This window comes from Gadus macrocephalus, chromosome 8, assembly GCF_031168955.1.
Source record: "Gadus macrocephalus chromosome 8, ASM3116895v1".
Classification (NCBI taxonomy): Eukaryota; Metazoa; Chordata; class Actinopteri; order Gadiformes; family Gadidae; genus Gadus; species Gadus macrocephalus.
In genome coordinates, this window is record NC_082389.1 from 9,425,772 (window position 1) to 9,446,065 (window position 20,294).

Sequence of the window (20,294 nt, forward strand, 5' to 3'; positions counted from 1 at the left end):
ATTTTTCTAACCCTGTTTTTTTTCCACATCATTGACCATTTCATCATATTATGGTGATAATTGTGATCATTATTGTTGCGGTTGTTAATGTTTGTTTATTCTATTTTGAAACTGCTTTACTTTCTTATGTAGGCTCCTGCACCTCCATTGAAGCGTCGTAGCTTCTTGGGCAGGCTTCAAACTAAACATTAGCTTGGAATCTTGTTCAACTGTTTGTGTTTACCATTGTACTTGAAGAAGAATGAAGACAACCACATCCTGAGCCTCCAGTTCAGATGGAAGGGACTGGTGAAGCCACTAGTGGACTCTTTATCGGGGTAAGTCATACACTTTAAATGACCCTGTTCACCATTGTCTCCCTGATGTCCAAGCTGAAGATGACGAAAGTGCAGGTAAATATGAAAGAATATGTGTTGGAGCTGGTTGGATATATATTGGCATGGCCAATCTATTGGGACATCCTATTCCAAGTTGCACAGCAACAACAACAGAGATTTGTATAATTTCTTCATGCCAACATGCTTTATATATGTTGTATTATTATTTTGTGGGAAAGAAAGATGTTTAAACCCTTGACACAATGTAGCGTTGTGAAATGTATTTAGTTTATGCAAAGCCTAAAACAAGAAGTGCATTAAGGTCAATATTGTGTTGAATTATTTATCATATATGTATGTACCAAGTCAACTAAAATCGTTTTTGCAAAAATAAATTATGTTGTTTGACAGTTTTGTTTCTGAGTCATAAATTCAAATTTCCAGTCACCAGCCCACCACCGTTATGTCCCAAAATGCTCCCACTTCCTGAGCATGCGCACTGAGAAAGCGATGGTAGGGGAAAACAAAACTGACCGCATCTCCGGGACTGACGGGATAAGTGACGAATGAACAGGTAGAGTAACGAGCGTTTCGACAAGTAGGAGAAAATAATTCTCCCAACCATAACAGAAACCTAATCCAGACGATAATCGTATGCCTGTAACGACCGTCACCTTCCATGGGAGTGCATGTTTATGAACTTTAGCTTAGCTAGCCGCTTTGACAGCCAGCGAGGCTAACTTCAACGCTGGTGAACGCTAGCTGTGAATGATAGAGGAAGCCAGGGCACTGCTCGCTGCTAGGGTGAGGCACCTGACGAGCCCTCACATGACGCTATGAACCACATGCTTGTTTACATTGGATTGCACTCAGATGGTCCGTTGTGTGTGTGTGTATTTTAGGTTTATATTCCACAGCTTCATGTCAAGTTGGGATTGTTGACAAGCCAAAATATGTTCGGGAAGAAGAAGGCACCGATGCCCAAGGGTCACGGAGCAGCTGCAGCCAAAAAGGTAAAGGAGACTTAGAAGCGAATTACTTATTCTGAAATCCACATATATATCTATCAGTACGTCTAGTTGGCCAAGTAGCTATATATAAAGCTAAGTATGAAGCAATGTATAAAATGTGATCATTACGTCATCGTTACAGATGGGTCTGTTTGTTGACATGAGCCCAGAGGATATGCTTATGGGAATGGACGATAACCTGGACGACCCGTCCCTAGAGGCAGAGCTTGCTGCAATCACTGGGGACAAACCCCCTGCTGGTGGGAGGGCAAAGCCGAAGGGCAAAGGTTAGAACCACCATCTGTTAATTTTACTCAAAAACTGTACTTTCAGTAGATGTTGTGTATAGTAGTCCTTTTCAAAGACATATATTTATTTATTTAAATAAATTGATACATTTAGATATTTATCTTTCTTGACATATTTATTGCCTCTTTTAATTATTTCATAGGCATATTTATTTATTTAATATTGACTTGAATGGCATTCCAAAACAGGCTTCTTAAAACAATTGTGAGAATAGGATTGTACTACAAGTCATTCATGTCAACAGTCATCTTAAACGTTTAAGATATTTAAGGGATACCATTTGTTTGCACAGCCCCTTTGCCAATGGAAGACATCGCAAGAATGGCCGACGACTGTATGAAAGACTTGGACGAAGAGGACGACGATGATGACCTGGAAGATGACGAGGATCTTCTGGTTGGTTCGCCTCCACACGTCGTTGTCACTCAATTACAGCCCGTGCATAGTAAACCATAAATCAGAAGCTGCTTCTGGTGTTACTTCTGCGTCGCGTGATTATTCTCACTGTCGATTGAAACCAGGCCGAGTTACAGGAAGTGGTTGGTGAGGAGGAAACGGGGGAGGCCATGAAGGCGGACTCCACTTCCACTGTCACCGCAGAACCTTCGCCAGCGAACACACCAGGGTCCCCGACAGCGCAGGTGGGTGCTGCTCTTGACAGAGTCGTGCTTCTCAGACACTGAAACGAGACCTGCAGAGTGATGCTGTATGGTATACCAAGAGATCTTTGAAAACATTCTTCTCGTACCTGCCTTGCGTCCTAAACCAGTTAAGTCGGAACGGATGCGAGCAGCTAGATTATTTTTAGTTTTACGGTAACACTGCCTTCTTTGCATCGCCAAAGCGTGGACGTAACAAACTTTTTTAGCAACAATTGACCATGACTTACTGTATGAAATGGTTCATCCAATTGAAAAGGTTGTTCTGATTTTGTTCTGATTTTGTCCTGTGATTGTTCAACAAGCTGCCTCCAACCACCAGTGATCCAGCGTTTCAGCTGTGTTTCCTCACCCTTCCCTGGTGGTTATATTTGTTGTACTTTCCCCCCGTACATCAGGAGCCCTCCTCAGCCCCAGGCAGTCTGCAGCGCACCCTGGAGGAGAGGAGAGCCATGTACAAGACGGCCCTGGAGAACGCCAAGGCCGCCGGAGAGTCCTCCAGAGTGAGGCGATACGACCGAGGCTTGAAGGTGGGCAGGGTTCAACCACCCAGTTCTTTCAGGGCTGCGCTAGCAACAACTCTAAACTCTCCCTTCAGAGTTGACTCTTGGAAAATTCAGGTCTCTAAAGGGTTCAATAGGCGAGGAAGATGCAAGGATGCTTGCAGGAACCCTTTCAATTTATTTATATTTTTTTACATTTTATATTATTTATTTGATTTAGCTTACCAATTACTTGTGAAAAACGGATTGAAAAACCCAATTATACTGTGTTAAAGTATGTGTCTGCAATAGTTGCCAGTAAACCAAATGCCAACTGACTTCCGTGTGTGTCATAGATGTGTGAACCACATAGATGTGGTTGAAAACATCTACATCTACGGTTCAAAAGCACACCTGCTTTTGAACCACATCTATGACCCAAACAGACAATCTCCGAGATTGCCACTATACCAAACATAGTTAACAAAGGCATTATAGTGTATCTTAGAGAACAAAGTATTTCTGGCTCTGACGTCAGTACTCGCTCATGTCCGTTCTAGGCTTTGAAAGAACAGCCACTTTTATGTATTTGGATTTTTATATTTGTTAAAAATCTGAACGTATCTCAACAACGTTGAGATACGTTCATCACAAATATAAAAATCGGGTCTAATCTCCCAAAGGCCCTGGAGACCATGTTGACGGCGGTGACCAAGGGCCGCAGCGTGAACGAGGCAGACGTCCCCCCTCCGGTGTCCACCGGGGCCCCCCAGTCCCAGGGGCCTGCCCCAACGCGCCCCGCGGACCCCCAGCACGCCCCCGCAGACCAGCAGGGGGAGCCGGAGGCCGCAGAGCCAAGCAAGGAAGAGGAGTGCTCTTCGTCCACCCTGAGCAGCCTGTCGTCCCCTGTGGCGGAGGCAAAGACACCCACGGGTCAGTACAACTCCGTTATGGGTTTCCCAGCAGACCATTTATTTACACTTATTTTCAAATCTGACTTTTTCGCTGCAACCTGATCTTAAAAACAGAGAGTCAATGAAATAAAAAATAAAATTAAAATAAATGAAGGCGGCAGGCTTGTGTTGCTTAGTCGGCCGCCTAAGCTGTAAAGTGCTGTCGGAAACCCTGCCGTTGATCCGATGACCGTAGATGGAGGTGGATCGTTTTTAAGTTTTAGATAACTGAATGTCATTTCATGAAGGCCGTCAGATTTATAGAACGATTCAATAACATGTACCAAAATTGTTGTCAGTACGTGTTAACACAAATTACCATTTTACTGTGTGTGTGTGTGTGTGTGTGTGTGTGTGTGTGTGTGTGTGTGTGTGTGTGTGTGTGTGTGTGTGTGTGTGTGTGTGTGTGTGTGTGTGTGTGTGTGTGTGTGTGTGTGTGTGTGTGTGTGTGTGGTGATGCCACAGTGGATGAGGCAACAAGGGAAATGCTGCTAGAGAGGCAGAGGGAGTACAGGGTGGCCGCGCTACGGGCCAAAAAGCAGGGAGCAGTGGAGCAGGCCAAGCTCTATGTGAGGACCAGCAAGGTACGTTCAAAGACTATGGGTCAGTCCCCAGATTAGGCTATTGCATGAGATTGGCTTCAACCTATTACCAGCTTGCATTGTAGGGGGATTTTAGTAATATAACTGCATATCTGTGATTTTGTCATTGACTGACATCGAGTTAGTATATAACCTAACAGTTGGTCCCGTTGACCCTGTACATTTTGCGATTGTGAATGAATAGATTCAGCTAGTTTTTGTACTACATGTAATAAGATTGAATCAGTGTTTGATATGTTTTGCCTTCCTTGTTAGAAGGACTGTGTAAAATAGCATCCCCCTTGTTTAAACTTGTACAAGTTTACGTTTGTAATTTGGCTTTGATGAGTGGTGCCCTAGCCTGCATACTCCATTCTCCTCCCAGTGTGGTATAATCCTACCTATATCAAATACCAATCCAGCCTTTGCTTTGCATAGGGTTTAATCTGTGTGTGTGTGGTATCAACGCATACAAAGGCTTGTGTTAGTGAAGAGATGGAACTCAAAACTGCTCGTGGTCTGCTTAGTCTTTGAGAACCCAGCAACAGGTTTAGCAGCAATGTTGGAACAAACACTGTGCAGTGTTTGTTCAAAGGGCCATCTGCTTCTGCATTATTCTCAGGCAGAAAGACTCTGGCTTCAAAGTGTATCTATCGGTATACTAGTGTGATTTGCTTTCTGTCTATTTTGGGTGAATAAGAGTCTTAAGAGCTATACAATGACATGTATTACACGAAAGGCTTCAGGTGTGATGCCGTTACTGGTTGGCTTTAGTGTTTTATAACAAGGCCGTAAAGCAAACAGATCCAACCACAACAACAAGCACACTGTCGTTGTAGCTTTATAGAAATAACTACAATATCTCTGTTTGAAATCACATGTCGCTCTTCAATTCTGACCCCACGTTGTACTGCTATGAGTCCATCCAAAATGCCCATGCAATATCTCCCTTGGTTCAGGAGCAGCAGAAAAAAAACAAATTCCCCACGTGCAGGTTATTAGACCCTCCTGGAGGCCTTTCGCTTCCCCTGCACCTGTCCACTGGCCGGTGTCTCACAGTTAGGCCAGACATCTGAAAGACGACAAAGGCTGTCATTGTGTGTGTGTGTGTGTGTGTGTGTGTGTGTGTGTGTGTGTGTGTGTGTGTGTGTGTGTGTGTGTGTGTGTGTGTGTGTGTGTGTGTGTGTGTGTGTGTGTGTGTGTGTAGAAGTTTGATGCAGTGATCGAGGCGCTGGAGCACGGAGCGGCCGTGGACCTGAGCGGCTTACCGCCTCCCCCACCACTGGGTGAGAATTGTCTTGTTTTGGGGGGTGGGGGGATTGTATTTTCATTTGCCATAGCAAATACGTCCGCGTCTGATTGGACGTTTTACTAAATACAAATGCCATCGCGTCAGATTTCGCCATGGCGCAGTGAAACACGCTGTGGTATTGTTGTCAAAGGTCCAATGACATGCCACCAGGTGTGAGTGTGATAAGCCGCTACAAGCCGTTTTGAATAACGGTCCCTTACGACATCACAGGTGGGCGTGTCCACCTGTGATGTGTGACGGATAGATGAGCAACGTTTGCTTCAGTCCACTCAGTAGGCTGGTCGACTGATCTATCCAGCATACATTTAGGTGGACAAGCCCACCTATGATGTCATAAGCGCCAGTTTTTCGGCTTGTAAATCACACTCACACATGTCATGGGACTTTTAAAAACATGGCTGATACAACTTCTATGTATCACTATGCATCCAGTAATTAAATAGAAGTCAAAGAAGAGTACGTATCATTTGAAGTGATGTTGGATTCCGGTACCTTGCAGATGAAGGAGGGAGCTCAGCTCCAGCTAAGGAGTCTTCTGTGGCACAACCCTCTGAACCAGGTGATAACTGTGTGTGTGTGTGTGTGTGTGTGTGTGTGTGTGTGTGTGGGTGTGTGGGTGTGTGGGTGGGTGGGTGGGTGGGTGGTATTCCTACTGCGAGTCCAAAATAAGAATAACAACCCAAAAATCACTCGTCGGACGTCACCAAGATATATTCCTGCATCACATGCAAGTTTGTACTACTTCTTATACTTGGCACAAAAAGTTGTCATGCTTCAGCCATTACGTAAAAAAAAAGCTGCCTGAGGCATACTCAACCTGTACTCCAACAGTTAAGAGCTTGTTTCTACGTGACTAGTTTGTCAGGTATCAAACTTTCATGTCACCAGCTTTGGATATTACACTACTAAGGGCTGGTTATGGTCCTACGTTCAGGCAACGCAAGGGGGTTACGGACCCCTTACGTCCTTGCGGACCCTCCTTGCGTCCACCGCAAGGGCCTGACGTGCGCCTCCCAAAAATTGTAACCTTACGTCGAGGCGGCAGCAAGGGCTGCGACTGGTCCGCTCACTAAAACCAGACGCAGGACCATAAAGGTTCTAGACCGCGTCGAAGCATCTGCGTGGTCATTGCGTTGCGGGAACGTGGAACCATAATCACCACTTAAGTGACTAGTTTGTCAGATATCAGAACCTACATTTCACCAGCTTACTATGTCACTCTATTATTCATTACGTATCACCTGTTTGTCTCTGCCATGTAGAGCGTAAACAGGAAGTACTTCTGGCTGGAGGGATCTCTTAACTCATTATCCCCCCCCCCGCATTTTGTAGGCTAAATAGATTCAAGTAGTTCCGCTATTGACTAAGCTACTTAATGGAGGGAGCTTTTCCTGATGGAACAGTGCAATAACTGGACGGGCAATAGTGCAATAACAAGTGGGCAGCGCAATCATCCTTATGGATGAATTTTTTATACTACTTACTTATTGGTGGAACTCTAGGGGTGTGTGTGTGTGTGCGCTTGGGCAGTGCCTGCCTAGACTGTTTTTTATAATGGGTTTCAGAGTGGGGGGTGATGCCATGTGTTTGAGTAGTGCCGTGTGTTTTATGTTTTATGTATGTCTAGGTAAAATCTTTATGTGTCGCCGATGCTCTCTGTGTGCTCAAAGCAAAGACAATTAAATACTTCCTTTGCTCTTTGCCTAGTGCCTGCGGCAGCCCAGGCAGCGGGCCCCCCCACGGCCCCCAGGGACGTGCTGGAGGCCCTGGAGCAGCGGAGGGCCAAGTACGCCGAGGCCAGCGCCCAGGCCAAGGCCAGCGGGGACGACCGCAAGGCCCGCATGCACGACCGCATCGCCAAGGTGAGCGGGCCGCGCTGGGGCAGCTTCACAGCCTGCGTGCTGAACAACAGTTTTGTCGTACCACTTTGCTGCGTTGTCGGACAGACGTGTATTTTTTTTTACCACACGCATTTCTTTCCACAAAAAACAACGACAAAAAATAAATAATAAAATGAAAGGTTGTATCAGCGATGATGGGTGACGTCACTTCTGTTGGTAGTTGACCCCAAACAGACAGAGCCAGCTCGCCCCTCCCTCCCGTGTTTCGTGCATCCAGTAAAAACGATCACGAACGCAGCGCATAACCCCACAACACCCACCCCTTGTCGGTGATTGGTTGGAATACTATTCATTATGGAGTGTCTGTTTTTTTTTCATTGGTTTTTGTGTACGATCTCGGGGCACAGGCTGCCTACAGGGACGCGTTTTTTTGACGGCCTGCTTATGGGGCGGAAAGCTAGCGGATCATGAGGAAAGATCTGATGAATGTGACCATTTATGTTTCGGCCTAGAACCGCTGATAAAACCGTGAACATAAAACGTCAGTGTCATATGCCCAGACTCCTCCCTGAGCAGACTGCCCCAGATCATTTTTGTTCACCACCCCAACGGGGGATGTGTTACTGACTGTCAACTGATCTTCAAACCACCGGTCCTCTACCAACCCGTGTCAATGCTGTAAAATAGCACTTGCAAATCGCCGGAGGGCGGCTGTCCCTGACTGAAACCCTTCTTCCCGCTGACTTGCTACAGCAATACCAGAGTGCCATCCGAACACACAAAGCGGGGAAGCCGGTGAACTTTGAGGAGCTCCCCACCCCACCGGGTGAGAAACCCCCCCGTCTTCCCCTCCTGTCCTCCCAGTTACAGGGGACATATTATACCACCAGGTGTGAGTGTGATTAGCCGTTACAAGCCGTTTTGGTAATGTGCCGCTTCTGACATCACAGGTGGGCGTGTCCACCTAGATGTATGACGGATAGATTTCAAACGGCTTGCAATGGCTAATCACACTCGCACATGGTGGAATATTATGTCCCCTTTAAATAACCACAGACATACGTTAACTTCTTATCAATAGCTGTCCATGTTTTACCAACCGCTGTGAAAATGACCAGTGGTAGTAGCCACTGACCACCTCTAGAGTCTGCGCGTGTTCTGCAGGATGCTGGGACTCTTTTGCATATATTTAAAGGAGTTGTAGACTGTGTAGAGAAACAAGTACGCATTCATACACAAACAGATGCCCACACAGTTGTGGATACTATCTTAAACTCGATAGGCGTCGGTAGCAGAATACGGTCATGGCTTGGAATAATGGTATAGTTGAATCTATTCCTTTTCTGATAATGTTTGAATAGTGTAACGGCAGCTTAAAATACTTGAACTGGTGTTTAAACTTTACAGTAAACATATACCTGGCATGCTTTGTAGGTTTTGGTTTGGTTTGGTTAGTTGCGAGTACTAATACTGCCTACGCATTCCATATTTCCAAACTTTAGGATACCTCACGTTTTTTGTTCGATGTTGCTGACTAGGATATTGATTTGATATAAAACAATGGAGACAAACCTCTCTGATAATCAAAACGCTGATTGTGTCCTCAAGGCTTTCCTCCAATCCCTGGCCAGAAGGGGGCGGGAGCTGATCAGGGATTGGCTGCTGCGCTGGAGACAGCCAATCAGCTTGCCACGACCGACCCTGCAGAGGTGGATGAGGACGGAGAGGAGGTAGGTCAACATTCGTGGCGCCACCTACCATGTCTGGTTTCACCACGCCACTTGTGAAGCGTTTCAGCTGTGCTTCCTCACCCTTCCCTGGGTCATCCTAGAGCTGGGCGATTTGGCCAAAAACCTAACATGATTATCGAATTTAAGAGATTATTTCCTTCAAGTGAAAAATACCTTATTTTTTTTAGGTTTGGATTTTATTTGAAGAATAACAATGATCAACAAAAGCAAAATAAGTAAAACACATCTCCCACTCTGGTGCGTGCCTCCGTTTAAGATGTTGGAATAAATGTGATGTGCTTCCGCCTATGGTTGCCTCAGACTTTAAGCAAACTCTACCACTCTCTTTTTTCACTGCATGCGGCCATGTTGATATTTAACCCAAAAAAACGTCAAACTAACCCTAACCCTAACCCTAACGTCATTATTTTTTTTATAATCGATTTTGTTGAAAAAAATAATCGTCCTAAACCATTCGTTCGAATTATGATTAAAAATGGGTTAATCGTCCAGCTCTAAGTCACCCTAGTTCCTTCCTCTCGACCGCAGGACCAGGTCTCTCCCACCAAGCCCACCATGGCGGTGCCCCCCATGGTGCAGCCGCAGCGGAAGAGGTCCAGCGCTTCCTCCCCTGACAGTGAATCTGCCAAAGAGGGCCTTTCACCCACAGGTCAGACCCTCAGAAACACTTGTACTGCTCACTTTTTAATTTAGAGACCATTTTCAATTGGTTATATATAGTGTCTGCTTAACTCAGGAGGTAGAGCGGGTTGACTTGTAACCGGAGGGTTGCTAGTTCGATCTCGAGTGTCGAGGTGTCCCCTGAGCAAGACACCTCACCCTAACTGCTCCCAACGAGCCGGCTGTCGCCTTGCAGGGTTGACTCCGCCATCGGTGTGTGAATTTGTGTATGAACAGTCGCTTTGGATAACAGTGTCCGCTGAATGCCATAAATGTGACTGGTTATGTTTATTGATGGGCCCACTGGCAAAGCCAAATCAAACACAGCCTGAAAGAGAGTGTGTGTGTGTGTGTGTGCGTGTGCGTGTGTGTCCTGTGCAGGCACACAGCAGCTGGACTTCCTGGAGGGCCGCAGGAAGCAGTACATGAGGGCGGCTCTACAGGCCAAGCAGAAGAAGGACTTGGAGCAGGCTAAGGGCTTCCTCCGCTCCGCCAAGGCCCTGGAGCCCCTGATAGAGGCGGCACGGGCCGGAAACCCGGTGGACATCAGCAAGGTGTCTCCCACTGCCCCTCTGGGCCTCGGTCGCCTAACGGCCATCTTGGTTGCTAATCGCTAACTGGGTGATGCAAAGTTACAGAATAGAACAGGACACGGCTTGAATCTTTGTCGACTCGCATTCAACTTGCGTACTTTTGTGTTGCGGGATACCTTCCTGTTATGTTATCTAGTTTAGTCTACTAACCCTACCCTGGTATATAAAAGCTCCACGCCTATAATTTAATAAAAGCACCACGCCCACATAGTAGACTGGCCCCTGTAGAAATCAATTCGGTAAATCGTCTTCTGAAGGATGCGTTTGCATATTACTTTATTTTCTGAAGAATCGGTATGTATCGGTAACAAAACAAAAAAAAAACTGCGTAACTTCTCTCCACTTCCTTGTTTCCGGCCCAGTCTCTGTGCCGTCTCCCCCCTTGGGAGTTCGGCGATAGGATTGTCAAACTTCCGGATGGGAGATTAGTTCAATACTAATGCTATGCTGTGTGTTCCAGGTGCCGTCGCCCCCTGGTGACGAGGATGAGGACTTCATCCTCGTGCACCACAGTGATGTGCAGCTCTCGGAGAAGGCAGAGGAGGTCTACGCACAGCTCCTCAAGATCCTCAAGGAACAACACGAGGTAGAGCGCTGGTTGGCTGTTGCCATTTTGATTGTTGCCATTTTTCGAACGGCATCGGCATGTTATAGTGGGTTATTTATCACATTCAATTATGTATTCATACTGCTGCAGTTTCTTTAACTTTCTTCTCTCTTTTGTTATATGTCGTCTCTTTGGGGACATGCAGATATTTAATCGTGTGTCTTTTGTGCCCCTTGTCTAGAAATGTCGGACCTACTCCAAACAATTCACACACCTGGGGAACATCACAGAGACGACAAAGTAAAGTATTCTTTACATTTCTTTAAAGTTATTTGCTGGCTTGTGTAACAGTAAGTTGTATCTCTGAAGGTGCGTTCACACCAAACGCGAAGGGACGACACGATCCCATACAAAGTGAATGTAGAGAAGCGAATCGGGTGAATTATTCGCTAGAGAAAACCGGCGACAAGTATCGCGCCACACAAATCAGCGCGTTCACGAGGATTTTCAGCGCGACGAATTCGCTGGAGTTGAAAAATGCAACTTTTCCGCGGCATTCGCGTGATGACAGCCAATCAGCGTTCAACCCGCCCCCCCCCCCCCCCCCCCCCCCCGTGTCCTACCAGGTTCGAGAAGATGGCCGAGAGCTGTAAGAAGAACCTGGAGATCCTGAGGCTGTCGCAGGCGCGGGGGCTGGACCCCCCCAAGCACCACTTTGAGGAGAGGACCCATCACACCGTCAGGTAGGGGGACACCACAGACCCAGAGCCCGGTCCGAGCCCCGTCCTGACGGCTTCTGTCCCGACGGCTTCTGTCCCGACGGCTTCTGTCCCGACCGTGTTCCTCAGCTAAGGGGTTCTGTCCCGACCGTGTTCCTCAGCTAAGGGGTTCTGTCCCGACCGTGTTCCTCAGCTAAGGGGTTCTGTCCCGACCGTGTTCCTCAGCTAAGGGGTTCTGTCCCGACCGTGTTCCTCAGCTAAGGGGTTCTGTCCCGACCGTGTTCCTCAGCTAAGGCGTTCTGTCTTCTCCTTGCCCTCAGGATCTTCCCGGAGCTCAGCAGTACTGAGATGGTGGTGGAGTTGGTCAAAGGGTTGAATCTACCCGCTCCTAGTGGTAAGAGTCCGCACTGGTGCTCATTATGGGACGAGGGAGTGTTTAAACCTTTCTATAGGCCGTTCTAGTTAAATGGGCTTTTTCGCATGCACTCAGATAGTTTCACTGTGGGGACTATTCAAAACAAATCCTCTCCTCTAGGTATCCAAGCAAATGACCTGGATGCATACGTCAAGTTTGACTTCCCCTATCCAAGCACAGTAAGTAGCCCACCCCAATGGGAAATCATTTCACCAGATTCCTGTGCACCTATTCCTTGTTTCAACACATCGGCTTCCTGTTTAACCAGGAGAAACCTCAATCCCATAAAACGGCGGTCATCAAAAACAACAATTCACCAGGTGAGCCACCACCTCTCAGAGGATGGGATTCCTGTGTGTCATATTACTGTGTGTAATATTATTGTGTGTACATACTGTGTGTAATATTATTGCGATTATTTTGACCAATATTGCGATTGAGAATTAATATGCGATTCTTTTTAAATTTATTAAGTTCCTTATGTTCTGTATTATTCACTAAAAAGGCAATAAATCTTTCTTTAATATGACCAACACAACATTGGATGCAGTCAACACATAAACTGCTCTTTCCTTTAGGCCAGCTTTATGTGTTGAGATTAATTGTTTTTAGAACCTTTAACCTATAATCTTGTTTTAACTGGATTGAATTGTAAAAGAAAATAAATATTAATCTTGCTGATTTCCAGTCAGATACGGTAACAAAACAAACCCCAAAAAAAACGACCTATATTTTCTTTTCTTTTTTGCGCAGCCTTTGCGATTTGCATATCTCGTTCTATTACATCGAGATTTAGATTTTACTTCTATTATTGTTCAGCCCTGATGTCATTCAGCGGCCGGGCGGTCTGGTTACTGACGTGTTTGCCGTCGCTCTGCCTCCCCAGAATACAACCAGAGCTTCACGCTGACCATCAACCGCAACCACCGGGGCTTCAAGAGGGTGCTGCAGTCCAAGGGCCTCAAGCTGGAGGTCCTGCACAAGGGGTCCGTCTCAGACACACACACACAGACACACACACACACACACACACAGAGACACACACACACACACACGCACACACACACACACACACACACACAGACACAGACAGACAGACAGACAGACAGACAGACAGACAGACAGACAGACAGACAGACAGACAGACAGAGACGCACACACACAGAAACAGAAACACACACAGAAACAGAAACACACACACACAGACAGACAGAGACGCACACACACAGAAACAGAAACACACACACACAGACAGACAGAGACGCACACACACAGAAACAGAAACACACACACACAGACAGACAGAGACGCACACACACAGAAACAGAAACACACACACACAGACAGACAGAGACGCACACACACAGAAACAGAAACACACACACACAGACAGACAGAGACGCACACACACAGAAACAGAAACACACACACACAGACAGACAGAGACGCACACACACAGAAACAGAAACACACACACACAGACAGACAGAGACGCACACACACAGAAACAGAAACACACACACACAGACAGACAGAGACGCACACACACAGAAACAGAAACACACACACAGAAACAGAAACACACACACACAGACAGACAGAGACGCACACACACAGAAACAGAAACACACACACAGAAACAGAAACACACACACACAGACACAAACACACAGAAACAGAAACACACACACACAGAAACACACAGAAACAGAAACAGAAACACACACACAGAAACACACAGAAACAGAAACAGAAACACACACACAGAAACACACAGAAACAGAAACACACAGAAACACACAGAAACAGAAACACACACACACAGAAACAAGCAGAAACACACACACACAGACAGACAGACAGACAGAGAGACACACACATACAGAGAGAGACACACAAATGCAGAGAGACAGACAGACAGACAGAGAGACACACACATACAGAGAGAGACACACAAATGCAGAGAGACACACACAAACACACACACAGACACAGACAGACAGACAGTCAGTCATTTTTAATTTGTTTGCCGCTCTACCATTTCAATCTTAGTTCAATGCAATCTGTGCTGTACATATTTGGTTAAACAGACATTACTAGGTGCCGGTCATCATGACGTAGGTCAGGTCATCCAGCTTGACAAAAACATGAGTGTGGAAGAGAACGGCCCACAGTGCAGTAGGTTCATCCAAAGAGATCTCTGTACGGATCATTTATCCACACTGTGTCCGCATCGGTGACCATGGGCAACGAGCCCACCAAAACACCGAAACATATACAGCTAGGTGCACAAACTCTGCATTAAGAAGCGGCTACGCAAACAAGTGACCCTGACACCGATACGGAGGAGCTTTTGGTTGTTGTTGTTGTTGTGGCGAGACGGTGATGTCATCCCCTCTCCCTTCGTCATGTGACCCCAGGGGGTTCCTGCGCAGCGACAAGGCGGTGGGCTCGGCCGTGGTGAAGCTGGAGCAGCTGGAGAGCCAGAGCGAGATCAGGGAGATCGTTGAGGTGAGGCCGCGTCCACCCTGCCGGCTCACAGTCCAACGCTTCAACGCGGTCCTGAACCTTTGTGGTTCTGCGCCGGGTTTTAGCGAGCGGACCAATCACAGCCCTTGCTGCTGCGTCGCCTCGACGGCAGGTTATGTTTTCATGGAGGCGCAGGTCAGGCCCTTGCGGTGGACGCAAGGAGGGTCCGCAAGGACGTAAGGGGTCCGTAACCCCCTTACGTTGCGTGGACGGTGGGAACATAATCAGCCCTTTAGCGGTTAGTCCAAAGCAGCCCCCTGAAGCTGCTAACAATCAAAACAAGCAATCTGTGTATCTGAGTATCTGCAATAATAAATAGCTTTACAACCACAACGATGAACACGACTGGGCTGAGGAGCTAGAGGAGTCAGAAATACATACATTTTACCATTTGCAAGGAAAGAAAAAGGTCAGGGTTGCATATTAAAACCATTGCTTGTCCATTGCTGTCCTACTACTCAGGCAGATGAACAGGCAACATTCTTAAAGGGGACCTATTTATGCTTTTCGACTTTTATGACCTAAAACGTTGTTATAATGATTGATAGTCATGTTTAACCATACACAAAAAACGATGTCGATTTTCGGGAAACTCTTCCTCTCACCTGGGCGCTTTCAGCATTCTCTGTCAACGCTCGGTTTCGTCCTTCTCCGCCCCCTCGCCCCCCTCCTGCCAACTCCGTTGTGATTGGTTACCTTCTTTGAAGCGCGCGCGCGCGGGCAGCTTTGACCAGGCATATGGGGGCGTGGCAGGAGTGCCTCTACGTAGATGATTTCCCGGAAAGGTGAACAAGTGAATCGCAAACGTTGTCCCGAGTGTTTAGCGCTCTGCACAGCCACCTCAGACTGTCAGCAGGGAATACGTCGAAATGCATGTACGTCATTATGTGACACTTTAGTATGGTTCAACATGACCATCAATCATTATAACAACGTTTATAAGTCATAAAAGTCTAAAAAGCATAATAGGTCCCCTTTAAGGTGTGAGTGTGATAAGCCGTTACAAGCCGTTTTGAAAACCTGGTGGACACGCCCACTTGTGATGTCAGAAGACTGAGAAGAGGCACATTTTCAAAACGTCTTGTAGCGGCTAATCACACTCAAACCTGGTGCTATAATGTATCACCTTTTTGAGGTGACCTTTGGACCCTGGTTACAGTAGATATCCTATATCCTCCTCGATTTGTTCTCTGTTCACCGTGAGCCCACAATGCCCTAGCTTGTAGCTCCTAGCTTGTAGCTCCTAGCTCCTAGCTCCTAGCTCGCAGGGCGCGTCTCTCACCAGCGCGTCGTCGTCTCCACGGTTACAGGTGATGGACGGCCGGAAGCACACAGGGGGCCGCATCGAGGTGAAGGTGCGTCTGAGGGAGCCTCTGAGCGGACAGGACCTGCAGACCTCCACGGAGCGCTGGCTGGTGCTGGACCAGTCCCAGGTAACCCCCCCCCCCCGGGACCAGGCTCCAGTGCTACTCCCTCTCATGTGCTTTTCACAGTTAAAGCCCCCCCCCCCCAGGCTCAGGCGTAAGTGCTACATCCTCTCATGTGATTTTCACAGTAAAAGCCCCCCCCCCCCCCCCCCAAGCTCAGGCGTAAGTGCTACATCCTCCCTCAAAAATTACATTTTTGTTATAGTTATCTATATTATATATCTCTAACTCTATATCTCTCTATCTTGATAGTTAGTATAATATCAATCTATCTAACAGTATATACTGTTACACTGCCCGCCAGTATAATATAATATATAGTTAGTATTTATATTTCTGGAGAACACAACGGGTCGATGTTAAACGGTTCCGTCTTTTCTGTGATGTTTCTCAGAGAAGGGTTTAATTTTTGCCTTTGAGTGAGCTTCTCTCCGTTGCTTTTGTTTTTGTTCCACAGGTTCTTCTTTAGATGTTGCCGCGAGACTGAAGACGCCCTCCAAGGTACAGCACTATTTCCATCCCTCTTCTTGCTATCTGGAGGGAAAACACCTGATCAAAGGCCGTTTACATGGAGTCTCAAAACACCCTCATTCCTCTCTGTTATTCCAGACCTCGGTTATTGCTATGTGCTCCTAATCGCTCATGATCTAAATTCTGCCTTGATTCAATATTTGTAGGGGTTCATATCAAAATTGTACTTGCTAATAGTCAACACTCGGATTGAATAGCTTTTCTTATCCTATTCCCCTGTGAATGCGGGAGGACGTCTGTTATCCGTTCCATCTGATGGGATTCTTCTGACTTCTCTTCCAGACTCAAATCGCCTCTCCTCTGAGAAGTTTGTGGAGGCTTGGGAAGAGGAGGGAAGAGAGCCAGAGAATTCCAAGTAGGAAGAGGAGAAGGACAATTCCGATGTCTTCAGACACTTTCACTGACTTTCTGGGACGCCGTCGGCTGCTGAGAAACACATACGCACACGCACACAAACCCACACACTCGCACACCTGCCAGTGGGTGGTTATATTGTGTCCTCCCAACTGAATCGCCTGGCTTCCTTTTCTCTTCGCTGTGTACGTTCTCACCTAGTTAATCAAGTTCAACACAATGCCATAGGATATGCATTTGCAGCGCTAGCACACTTCTTCCACAGTTTTCAATTTCAGCCATAATTGCTCCGTTACCGCCATACGCTTACACGTCAGGGAGAGGTCTGACTTCGGCCAATAGCGGCTTGCCACACGCACGCGGCCGTTACAATGCCCGCCGTTGGCCGGAGAATGACGATTCGTTCAGCGAGTGTTGTGAACGAGCCGGTGAACGGTTAAAAGAGGCTTATGAGCAAGGTGACTTGAAGCTTGCTCTCCTCTCTCTCACACACACACACACACACACACACACACACACACACACACACACACACACACACACACACACACACACACACACACACACACACACGCGCACACTTACACACGCACACTTTCGACACATACCCCCAACACCAACATCAAGCCCTAGAGACAGCAGTCAACCGGGGTCACTGCTGCTGAAGTAGTGAAATACCGTCGCACACTGAAGGGTTGTATGACTTTACCTGGCACCTGTCTTGGCCAATCAGAAAGCAGCGTTAACCCAGGTGTGACTGAGCACAGTGCTGGACCTGGGTTTGATGTTTGTGTTGATAAGAGGGCAGAGACTCGACGGGGAGTTCAGTCTGAACCGGCTGCCTGTAGATGAGCTTGTTTGTGTTGAAGAGTGTGTTATCGTCTCTGGACCCTTAGAATTTGCACTTCTGCACTAATACCAAAGTAATCACTGTTGCTGTAAAAGATAAATAATGCGAATTCGAAAGGGCCTTTGGGTGCCACTTTGGTAACCATAACAACGTGTGTGTGTGTGACTGGACATGGAAAAGTTCAGCTTTGTTGCGGGTATTTGAGACCCCCCCCCCCAATCTGCCGTCTCATATATATATATATATATATATATATATATATATATATATATATATATATATATATATATATAAAATCTATTTATCAATGGAAGTGGGGGGGTTCTTAACAGAGACAGAGCAATGTTCGAAGGATAATATAAGTTGGCGGTACTATAAAAGGTTTCATGTGATTTGTTCATAGTAATTAAAATGGCACAATGTGTTTCAAGGCACGGACACCTTTAATGTCTTTTCACTGTTGAGCCAAGTTGTGTCTGTCCACGGGTGGGGTCGCCAAGGTGTCTTCCGGGGGTGACCTTCACCCGGTACGTATGGGTTTCGCTCTTGTCGGTTGTTGTGTTCTCTCGCTTTGAAAGGTTTACATTTTGTAGCACTTAACTGCACATCCGAATAACAAGGGGGCCCTAATGTTCACGGATCTTGGATGAGTTGTGTGTAAAAAAAAAAATCGTTGATAAATGTTGTGGTCGTCCCCTGATATCCTAACCTACATCATCAGTGCATTCGAGCTCAAATGGAAAACGCAAGCGTGTGTTGCTTTGCAGATGGCTGGATGGCTGTTGGATGTAGGCTGGCAAATTCTTAAAAAGAAAAATTCAGACAAATTCCTTAACACCGGTCCATAAAATACAGACTGAGCCAATACAGATTCATTTCAACCAACTATACCTCCGCGCTGTCACAGCTTTCACCAACCGTCTCACTATTGTCACAACGTTTTCCAATGGCTCTTTGTTGGCGTCTCAACGTTATGCTTTATTTTAAGGTTTTTGATCTTTATCTTCCTTTACTCATTCTTTGGTGATGAGGAGTAACATTCTTACGAAAGATATCGGTTGTAGTCGAAATTGTATGTGTAAACGGATTGAAATTGAACTTTTACAATTGAAGCGATTTTATTTTTGCACACTTAAATCATAGAAGAAAATAGGCTCTTATTTTGATGAGAAACAGTGTCTAATGACGCTGTTTAAGAGGTTTGGATGAAAATAATAAGAAAACACCATCTTCTCAATTTTGTATAAGTCTTTATTATACATATACTACATGTTTCTTTTGCTAAAGACTGCGATTGAAGATGTTTGTAGTGTAATGAACATCAACATGTTTAGTTTTTTTTGGCTTACCGTACAGTTCATCTCGACTGAGATCAAAGATAAATTAAATAAAGACGATTTTAACAACACCCAGTAATTGGAGGGATTGCCTGGATTGGTTGTCTTTTGATTTTACATTTGATCCACAATGTAAAAATATTGTCAAGATGCAAGGTTGAGTAGCGCTTCACCATGGCCAGCTCTTCTGTAAATGCATGCATGCAGCTTTCTCAATCTGGATACGAACTCCAACCAGATTGTATAAATGCTACTCATGTCTAAATAAAACAACCTTTTAAAAAGGTGCTGGGATATTGCACAAATCAGATACACGCTAAAATAAGGTGACAAAGTTTCCATAAAACATTAAAAAAAAGTGTTGGGGAGGATTGGAAATAGTAAATCCACACTATTCCCAGTCCAAATCCTGCTAATTAAAAATAAATAAAGTCAAACTCCCAGTGGCCGGCCGCTGTAAGCTCATCACAGTGGAAGAGACACAGTGACTGATCCCGACTACAGCCAAGTCCAGGGGGGTGGGCGGTTAGAGGACACAAGACCAGTGAACCATCGCTGTTGACCTTTGACCTCTTTTACAATATTCCTTTCACCTCATTTGTAGCCGTCCTCGTTTAGTCGCGTTCTGCTACGGTCCAGGTCACAGATTGGTTGTAGACTAGGGTGGCGCGACAGGGTGCACGCGTCAAGGTGTTGGCTCTTCTGCGGTTCTTCACGTGATTGTCTTGGATGCTGCGGGTAGCGGGTGGACTTTTTTTCGTAGAGACAACATGACGATTACTATATAATAAAATGCTTCACAAAAATCCTTTTCCTGTGGATTGCTGTTGGGCTAAGTTTTTTCCTCTGTAGATTCCCTTGTGTGATGGGAGATGCAGTACACACGATGATACATAGACTTCAGCCAGGGTTTGCCCACAAAACAAACGTTTTACAGATAATTTTTGTACTGCAAAAGGACAAATGCATTCTTGTTTTCTATCAGGTCCATGGTATTGAAGGAGAAGATAGGCCAGACCTTTGCCCGTGTCGAATTTAGGTTTTTTGGGGTGGTTGATTTTGGACGTCCCGCATGCAGACTTAAAACCCTTAAATCTTAAAGCATTTCCCAGATCGA

General features: G+C 46.1%; 1 protein-coding gene across 2 annotated transcripts; it reads left to right on the forward strand.

Moving 5' to 3' along the window:
* Positions 1–789: 789 nt before the first annotated feature.
* On the forward strand, positions 790–19,256 carry cc2d1b (coiled-coil and C2 domain containing 1B). Of its 2 annotated transcripts, none has more exons than XM_060058675.1 (26): positions 790–891; positions 1,220–1,330; positions 1,470–1,614; positions 1,929–2,032; positions 2,158–2,277; positions 2,694–2,825; positions 3,461–3,710; positions 4,196–4,314; positions 5,519–5,597; positions 6,123–6,182; positions 7,331–7,485; positions 8,218–8,290; positions 9,073–9,194; positions 9,744–9,864; positions 10,257–10,429; positions 10,929–11,054; positions 11,257–11,315; positions 11,642–11,758; positions 12,055–12,128; positions 12,270–12,328; positions 12,418–12,469; positions 13,036–13,135; positions 14,570–14,660; positions 15,989–16,111; positions 16,563–16,606; positions 16,919–19,256. In XM_060058675.1, the coding sequence occupies exons 2-25, from the start codon at positions 1,271–1,273 to the stop codon at positions 16,572–16,574; spliced, it is 2,526 nt and encodes an 841-aa protein (XP_059914658.1). In that variant the 5' UTR covers positions 790–891; positions 1,220–1,270; the 3' UTR covers positions 16,575–16,606; positions 16,919–19,256. The 2 variants fall into 2 exon arrangements, with proteins under 2 accessions (XP_059914658.1, XP_059914657.1); XM_060058674.1 differs by having other exon boundaries at positions 818–1,121.
* The last annotated feature ends 1,038 nt before the right edge of the window (positions 19,257–20,294 follow it).

Bases quoted from the DNA above. Each gene is read 5' to 3' on its own strand.
- cc2d1b (XM_060058674.1), top strand. From the start codon at position 1,086: ATGATAGAGGAAGCCAGGGCACTGCTCGCTGCTAGG. The intron at 7,486-8,217 runs GTGAGCGGGCCG...GACTTGCTACAG, and splicing joins TGCACGACCGCATCGCCAAG to CAATACCAGAGTGCCATCCG. The intron at 11,316-11,641 runs GTAAAGTATTCT...GTGTCCTACCAG, and splicing joins AACATCACAGAGACGACAAA to GTTCGAGAAGATGGCCGAGA.